At 43.7% G+C, this 8,721-nt stretch overlaps 1 protein-coding gene across 4 annotated transcripts; it reads left to right on the forward strand.

Moving 5' to 3' along the window:
- The first annotated feature begins 657 nt into the window (after positions 1–657).
- On the forward strand, positions 658–8,439 carry tbxtb (T-box transcription factor Tb). 4 transcript variants are annotated; one of them, XM_072507746.1, is made up of 8 exons: positions 658–926; positions 1,596–1,860; positions 2,579–2,713; positions 3,005–3,066; positions 3,148–3,209; positions 3,324–3,500; positions 4,946–5,078; positions 6,761–8,439. In XM_072507746.1, the coding sequence occupies exons 1-8, from the start codon at positions 724–726 to the stop codon at positions 7,026–7,028; spliced, it is 1,305 nt and encodes a 434-aa protein (XP_072363847.1). In that variant the 5' UTR covers positions 658–723; the 3' UTR covers positions 7,029–8,439. The 4 variants fall into 4 exon arrangements, with proteins under 4 accessions (XP_072363847.1, XP_072363849.1, XP_072363848.1 ...); XM_072507748.1 differs by having other exon boundaries at positions 3,327–3,500; XM_072507747.1 differs by having other exon boundaries at positions 3,151–3,209.
- Positions 8,440–8,721: the final 282 nt, after the last annotated feature.

The following is an 8,721-nucleotide window of genomic DNA, read 5'->3' on the forward strand; positions in this document are numbered from 1 at the left end:
CCCCTCCCCGGATCTGGGCTGAGTTCGACATTTAGAATACGTCAATAGCCCATGTCTGTAAAATCTTACCTTCGGTAATACTGCATTGAGAGAGTGCTGGAGTTACAAAGGGAAAGTTGCCACTGACAACAGAAGTAGTAATTTACCGATAAAATTAATATTTCTTGTCAGCTGAGTAATATTTTTCGTATTTTGGTAACAAATCGTTCAGTTTGATTGACCGTTAATAATATTTCCAACAATCCAATGTTTCGCATTACTGATATATTCCGATTTCAGTTTAAATCAGTGTTTACATGTCCTAATATGTGTGAAAATTGTATGACAAACAGATTAGACACTTTAGAAGACTAGGACTCTATATCCTAGCAGCCATTTCCTCATTGAACCCCATGCTTTGATATAGGTGTAAACATTTGCAAATTTGCATAAAATAGCTCTATTTAACTTCTGGGAATTACATCTGGCTGGAACTTCAGAGGCTTTCACCAGCTCCACTGATATGGCCGCCACTAACCAATCAGAGTCAGAACCGCTGAGATCAAAGTTCAGGACAACCAATCCGAGCCCACCCAACCCCTTGCCTGACGTCAGCACCCAAATGGATGAGTATTTATTGGGATGGATGAGAAACAGCGAGGAGATTGTAAAAGGGATTATAGTTACGAGAGGCACCCGTTACAGTAGGAATCAACTGGGAGAAATCACTGGGCTCTTAGGACAATGAGTTCCAGTGCAACAGAGAGTGGGAAGAGTGGCCAGTACCGCGTGGACCATCTTCTGAGTGCGGTGGAGAGTGAGCTGCAGGCTGGAAGTGAGAAAGGAGACCCCACCGAGAGAGAGCTGAAAGTCAACCTGGAAGACCTGGATCTGTGGCTGAAGTTTAAGGAACTAACGAACGAAATGATCGTTACCAAGAATGGCAGGTAAGTGTAATCCCCACTGGGGGATTCCCATCTGATTCTCTCGCTGTGGGAGATAGAACATACAGTGCAGAAGGAGGCCATTCAGCCCATCGAGTCTGCACTTAAGCCCACACTTCCACCCGATCCCCGTAACCCAATAACCCCTCCTAACCTTTTGGTCACTAAGGGCAATTTAGCATGGCCAATCCACCTAACCTGCACGTCTTTAGACTATGGGAGTAAACCGGAGCACCCGGAGGAAACCCACGCAGACACGGGGCTAACGTGCAGACTCCACACAGACAGTGACCCAGCGGGGAATCGAACCTGGGACCCTGGCGCTGTGAAGCCACAATGCTATTCACTGTGCTACCGTGCTGCCCGAGATTTTAATATTATGGGACAATAAATGGGTCAAATTATAACTCGCGTTCTTTTTTGTAGATTCTATAATTAGAGCGACACAGAGCATCCGCTTTAAGCTGACAGACTTTGTGTTTTCCTCTCCATGTCGGAGTGAGACTACTTTTCTTCTGCATATTGCAATTAGATGTGGGACCAATAATAGAGGCGCTTGCGATAATAGAGTTGTTCAGGCTCCGTGTAGGAGGCAAATGACTCGGGAGTTTGATAACGAGGACCCTCCACCCTTTCTCCTTCACCTCTTTGGGGTTTCTTTGTTGTTCCCAGGAGAATGTTCCCTGTGCTGAAAGTCAATGTGTCAGGGCTGGATCCCAACGCCATGTACTCGTTTGTATTGGACTTTGTGGCGGCCGATAACCACCGCTGGAAGTATGTGAACGGAGAGTGGGTTCCCGGTGGCAAACCGGAGCCTCAGGCCCCGAGCTGTGTGTACATCCACCCGGACTCTCCCAACTTCGGGGCGCACTGGATGAAGGCGCCCGTCTCTTTCAGTAAAGTCAAACTCACCAACAAACTCAACGGCGGAGGACAGGTACGTTGTGTCGGGTTGTGAAACATTACTCGCCAGCACTTGGCCAGTCTCTCAAAATCTGAACGAGAGCTAATTCCTCCCGGTTGATAAACAATTCAGAGCGATTTCCAACTCGACTGCTTGCCGTGTTTTCTTTCAATAAGGCTGAGATCTGGGTTCATGGTATAATGTCTTGCAAAATGTCCGCGCTCTCCACAATCTTGACAAGGAAGTTTTTAATCCTGTCAATCGGCATAGGGTAACTATTTAACGCCAAGGCCATTACAGCAAATAATACCGAGAATTAAAATTATGGTTTTTAACTTTATGTATGCTGCCCGATGATATTCCGCGATGGCCCCTGACTTTAACAATATTTCCACAATATCCTGAAAACGGGAGAAATATAACGGCAGCAACTGGGTGTACTAAACTTTCTAGAGTTAGCTAAAGATGAACTAAACCAAGTTATTTCAAATTCCAAATGAAATCCGTGTAAAATAGGAGGTAACAACGCTTTGGAATGGCGTTGTTGATTTACATGTTGAAGCGTTAAATCCTGTCGATTGCTTCAAATATTTCCCAATGTAGGTCGGATGCTGAGGTTTTGGTATACTCTCTGAAACACTCTCCTCACGGGGAAAGCTATGTTGTACAGTATCTAGCGACGTTTCAATGTCGACGTTATTTAAATGTCTACTGGACCGACCTTGTATTTTGTTTTAAATGCTCATTGCAGATCATGTTGAACTCTCTTCATAAATACGAGCCCAGAATTCACATCGTGCGAGTCGGGGGACCGCAGAGAATGATCAGCAGTCATTCGTTCCCGGAAACTCAGTTCATCGCCGTGACAGCCTACCAGAATGAGGAGGTAAACACCTCGCCAATAAACTAACTCAGAAATTCAGAAGACCAGGACGGAATCAAGAAGTATTATTAATGCGGGTGACCAATAAACGCGGGCCGTCCTGAAACTGCGATGATGCTAAAATGTAGATAGGCGCTGACTCTAATCAATCCGTAAAATCTTAGGTCACTTTGCATTTTATTCACCGTATCTTGCCAACACTGAAGATGAACAAATGTAAACCGCAGCAAAACATTACCCAAGAGTAACTTAACACTGATATAAAGCTGACGAATCTTATTTCCCCCCTCACAGATCACAGCTCTTAAGATTAAGTACAACCCGTTTGCAAAAGCCTTCCTTGATTCCAAAGAGAGGTGAGACTAAGAAGGTATTCTGTTACAATACTTTGTGTAAGAACAAATTTGTGCTCTTGTTAATGGACTTTTCTTGTCCAGAAGCGATCACAAGGAAATGCTAGATGACGTGGTTGACAGTCAGCAATCTGGATATTCCCAATGTAAGTTTTGTTTTTGGGCAGGGTAGAGTTATTTTAGATCGATGTTATCTATGTCCTCTGAGCGCAGTTTCTTGTCTCTTGTCTCTGACTGGATGTCTATTTCTGCCCGCCCAGTAGGTAGCTGGTTTCTGCCTGGTACAGGTACGCTGTGCCCTCCTTCTAACCCTCACGCTCAGTTTGGAGGACCACTCTCACTCTCGACTCCTCATGGCTGCGAACGTTACTCCACCCTCAGGAGCCACCGCTCTGCACCATATCCCAGCCCATACACACACAGAAACAACTCCCCCAGTAAGTGGAACACTGCTCCAAAATATAACAGATATCATTTGAAGTGGTTGTGAAAAGGATATCCATGAAAGGGTCGCTTGGTGTAAAAACGTTGAACTGGTCCTGGATATCAAAGGCCAATAGTGTCTTTTGTCATACTAATGCATTTAAAAAGCGTCATTATATCGCATCTGAATAGAACGCTTCAATAAGTGACTCCCAACAGTGCTTGGACCTAATTTATGATACCGTTGTCACCTATTATGCAGGTAGTTTTAGGAGGTCAGGTCAGTGCATTTAGGTAATGTCACTGGATTAGTAACTCAGAGGCATAGGCTAATGCGCGAGAGAAATGGGTTCAAACTTCATCGGGGCAGCTGTGAAAACCAGCTCCAGGTACCGTGAAACTATCATCAATTCTCTTAAAAGAAACCCATGTAATGCCCCTTGGGGAAGGAAATCTGCCGTCTTTCCCTGGTCTGCCTACATGTGACGTCAGAACCACAGTAATCTGGTTGACTATTAACTGCCCTCTGAAATGGCCGAGCAAGCCACTCAGTTCAAGGGCAAATGGGGAGGGGGGCAACAAATGCTGGCCCAGCCACAGACACCCACATCCCATGAAAGAATAAAACAATCTTTGAAAATAAATAAGGTGAAGATCCACAGTTATTACCTTGGTAGAGATTGGGGCTGGGGGTGTGCTAAGGTGATGATTTAACACCGAGGGCGAGAGGAGAAATTGGATGGAGGAAATTAAGCAGTGAGTAAGCTTTGGTTTGGAACCCCCGCTGGTTGTGAAGGGACTGAGCGAGAAAAGGAATGCAAAGTTTTAAAGGTACAATGAAATAAAAAATGTAAGTGCAGAAGATAGTGTTACCGGACCTATTTTTAACACCGAGATATACAGAGTGGACAAAAACATGTCGGGGAAAGTTCTAAAAAAGCTAAATGCAATAATATCAATAAATCTAGATAATGATTGCGATGGATAAAGAGGTTGGTGAAATCAGTAGGGATTCCACTATTTTAATTTTACTGACTGTAAACCATTATTTTTATGCATAGCTTTATTATAACCTTCATTACATATTACATACCCTCTTGCACTTTACAAAGGTTTAAACATGAAAGTACCTAATGATTGATTTGGGTAAGGCTTTTTTTTTGGTAAATACAGTTCTATACGTCTTTTCAAGCGGACCGTTTATTTGGATATCTAACGCGATGGCACATAGCAAGATGTGAGCTATTTTGTGAAGCCCATTTTATGAAAATCATAGTGTTCTTAACTAATAAACTTTTTGTTTCCAAACTTATAAAAATAATTTTCTGATGGCTGGAACAGGTTTCACACAGTGTCATAATTTATAGATGATTTAATTGAATGCAGACTTGCTGCACTCTTTGCTATGTTCAGTTTTGCTAACTGTGCCACTACTAATTTGCTGGGATTTTCTTCATAGCTGGCTATCCGGATAACTCCTCGGCCTGTCTCTCCATGCTTCCCAACCATGACAACTGGTCCAGTCTGCAGGTTTCCACGCATACCGGCATGCTGCCTATGACACACAACGCTGGTACTGCTCCCAGCTCTAGGTATGGGACTTATTGGCAGTACAACCTTAGTGAATGTATCTCAACTTCGACGGGGTCTTTTCATTATAGCAAAAGCGTCGTCTGTTTCTCGGGGGATTTAGAAATCCCAAGTGTTACCAAATCCCCAATGCTAATACTTTAACACTGTTTACCAAACCATTTTATTGACTTAGACTTCAACCTGCTGCCTAAAGCAAATAGAAATTAAACCACGAAATTACCTAAACATTGGCTCCACACATTGGCTCCACTGATTCATTTCATCCGTGTTGACATGTGAATTAAATATATATAACTCCCCACACTCCCACAAAATTGTTTGGAGAAAAGCAATGATGGGCAGATGTGGTACCAAAGCAAACCATGTCCCCAACCACAATCCATTAATACAAAATGCAAACGTATATCTGTCACAGCAACTAAGTACTTTTTGAACGGGGGGATGTTGTATTGCACTTTCCAATAAATTACAATGCCCATGTAGCCCGTACATGAAATATTTTTTAAAAAATTATTACTTTATCAGAGTTACAAAGCCAGAGCTCAGAGTGTGGACAGGGGCAAACCCCTAATCCAGCTCCTTGCCTGCTCCAAAACCCAATTCAAATTGAATCCAATTCATGGTCCCCACAAGAGAGACATACCAGATCCAGGCATTACACCTGACCTCACGCTCATTTTAGCCAAAAGGCCGAGACGCGATTGGGAGGGGGGGAGGGGGCGGGGGGCACATTAAATAATGGATGAGCATTTTCTTCTGTTGGAAACCGAAGCGAGAGGTTACCTCTTTCAAAAAATAAATTTGAAGTGCCCAACTAATTTATTTTCCAATTTAGCGTGGCCAACCGACCTACTATGCACATCTTTGGGCTGAAGGGTGAGACCCATGCAGACACGCAGAAAATGTGCAAATTCCACACCGACTATGACCGGGGTCGAGATCTAACCTGGCTCCCTGGCGCTGTGAGGCAGCAGTGGTGACCACTGCGCCACCATTAGGCAAGAGGTTTCTACGGCAGCATGGTGGTACAGTGGTTAGCACTGCTGCCTCACGGCGCCGAGGTTCCAGGTTCGAATCCTGGCCCTGGGTCACTGGGTGTGTGGAGTTTGCAGTCTCCCCGTGTTTGCGTGGGTTTCACCCCCACAACCCAAAGATGTGCAGGGTAGGTGGATTGGCCCTTAATTGGAAAAATGAATTGGGTACTCTAAATTTTAAAAAAGCAAGAGGTTTCTGAAGCGGCCCACAGCCGCCTACAGCCAGGATCTCACTGGAGATTTTCTGCAGTTTCAGTCAGATTCGTTTCCTTGAAGAATTCTGTTTTCTTCTAAATGAGATTGTTTTAAATCCAGCGACTGTAGTTGTCCAATAGAGAATGCCACAGGAATATGGAATGTAGTTAAGAAAGGATTCCTTGTTTGAATATCTCTCTGCGAGATCATGGCTTGTGCCTTAATGGTCAACATTGATGGTTGAACATATTCAACCGATTTGAAGATTTAGTGAGCGTTGGCACATAACTTTGTAACTTAACAAAATAGCAAGGTTATTTACACTTGATGACCTAGTCGCTTTCCTACTGGGTACTTACCACCTTTGGATGAAAGCCCCGTGCCCCAAATGACAGTATTCGAACGTTTAACGGCTTTTCCTAACTTTCTTGGCTCTTTCTTTTCTGTTTCAGCCAATACCCGAGTTTGTGGTCAGTCAGTAACAGCACCATCACCCCAGTATCCCAGTCTGGGGGCATGACCAACGGCCTGAGCTCACAGTTCCTGCGGGGTTCTCCGGCTCATTACCCGTCTTTGGCTCATTCAGTGAGCGCCACCTCTTCAGGATCGCCCCTTTACGACACTGGAACCGGCCTCGAGATGTCCGACAGCCAGTACGATGCTTCCCCACACGGCAGACTCACTTCCACATGGACTCCAGTCACTCCCCCATCCATGTGACAGCACTTGCACTCCTCGCCTACCGCAGGCCATTTATTTAATTTAAGGACTTTTTGCGAGTTCCCCACCCTCCGACCGTTTTTTTGGACTTTGATGTTTATACTCCGTGGGAAATCCGAAAGAATGGCAGGAAAAATGAACTTGTTTTTTAGATTGCGCGCAATGTCTCTGTATAGATGGTCAATTCAGTACACCGCCCCTCTAGCCTGGTTTGTTTTTGAATGGTCAGATGCTTTAATGGGAATGGTTCAGTGTTCATAGCGTGTTCCTCTTAACTATAATTTAGAGAAAATAGGAAATTATTGTAAAATAGTTATTGTAAAGAAAATATAAAGCTACATCATTACTTAGGAAAATAAATCATGCCATGAAGTTAAAAGTAGGTTGTCAGGAAGCGTAATTTCTATACACAGTGACTTAAATCCAACCTCAGCTACAGTCCGAGCATTGGACACTGTCATTGGTCACAAAAGCAACGGTCTTTCCCGAACGAACGGTGCAGAAAAAACAAGATAGTGGATCAAACATATAATGGATAATTAACGGGTCCCACGGACCGCACTGTTCGACAATGATCATGGCCATCACCTGGGTGAAGCATATGGATAATAGTGTAGCAAAATTCTTTAAAGTGACCAAAAGGCCACGGATAAAATCTCGGGAGATGTGGAAACTCTGGGATTAAAACTGGAAATGCTCCGCGCCTGTGGAGGAAGACACTTGCTGATAACTTCCCTTTCTCTGGAGCTAGAGGGAAACTGGTATTTTTCACCAAACCTGATTTTTCAGACAATCAATGCGCTCACCTGATACTTCACTCGGAGAAACGTTTTTTTTTTAACGCCTGTTAGTTGAAAATGTAGATCATTTAGACGGAGCTCTCGAGGAAAATCGCGTTAAACTAGGTGGCCTTAGGCACAATCTGTAATCCTCCTATAGCTGGGAGGGATGAAGAATTGTTGCTGTCTAATCCAACAGTGTGCAAAATCCTGTTCGATCATTTTCTTCTGTGAAACCAGTGTTGCAGTCCGTAACCATTCACATGTATTAGTAAAACGAAGCTCAATTTCACTGCATTTTCTGAATTGCATTAATTTGCCAACTCGGAAATGACCAGGCGTTGATTTGCTGCCAGAAGCTTTTTACATTTCAGGTTTCTAGTAAAATTATTTTCGACTTTTCTCACCGGGCCCAGCAGTCCCTGGCTGGACTATACTCAGCTGAGCAATACATGTGTCTTTGATCCACGTCGTTTGACTTGCGAGCTATTCGCCACCTGTTTTTTTCTGTGAACGAGATTGTGTTATGTTTGGTCGCCATGAATTTTCTTCTTTTCTCTTCATGTTATCTTGAAAATGCATTAGGAGCGCAGCGCTGGGAAAAAAGCATTAAAATTGTAATAGAAAAGTAATTCACAGCGTTGCTTCACTTTGGCTGATAACTTTGTGGGTAACAAAAGGGATCTTTATGACGAAGCAATCGGTCAATAAAACATTTAAGATGTCAAAAGAGGGAAACATTTTAACAGCTTAGAGGAGAGGATCATTCTGGCAATGCCATGGTGGGGAACTGATGCCGAGGCAACGCTAATCACGTTTTATAATAGTTCTTTACTGAACATTTGGGGAATTCAATGGCCCGTCAGTATCAGAATAGTTCATCAGCACAGTGCTAAACTAGCCTCAATTTTCAT

This window comes from Scyliorhinus torazame, chromosome 1, assembly GCF_047496885.1.
Source record: "Scyliorhinus torazame isolate Kashiwa2021f chromosome 1, sScyTor2.1, whole genome shotgun sequence".
NCBI classification, from domain to species: domain Eukaryota; kingdom Metazoa; phylum Chordata; class Chondrichthyes; order Carcharhiniformes; family Scyliorhinidae; genus Scyliorhinus; species Scyliorhinus torazame.

What these genes read in the sequence shown, in the direction of transcription:
- tbxtb (XM_072507746.1), top strand. Translation starts at nt 724, where the DNA reads ATGAGTTCCAGTGCAACAGAGAGTGGGAAGAGTGGCCAGTACCGCGTG. An exon ending in TTCCTTGATTCCAAAGAGAG is followed by an intron (nt 3,067 to 3,147) that starts GTGAGACTAAGA and finishes TTTCTTGTCCAG; the next exon opens with AAGCGATCACAAGGAAATGC. An exon ending in GCAATCTGGATATTCCCAAT is followed by an intron (nt 3,210 to 3,323) that starts GTAAGTTTTGTT and finishes CTGCCCGCCCAG; the next exon opens with TAGGTAGCTGGTTTCTGCCT.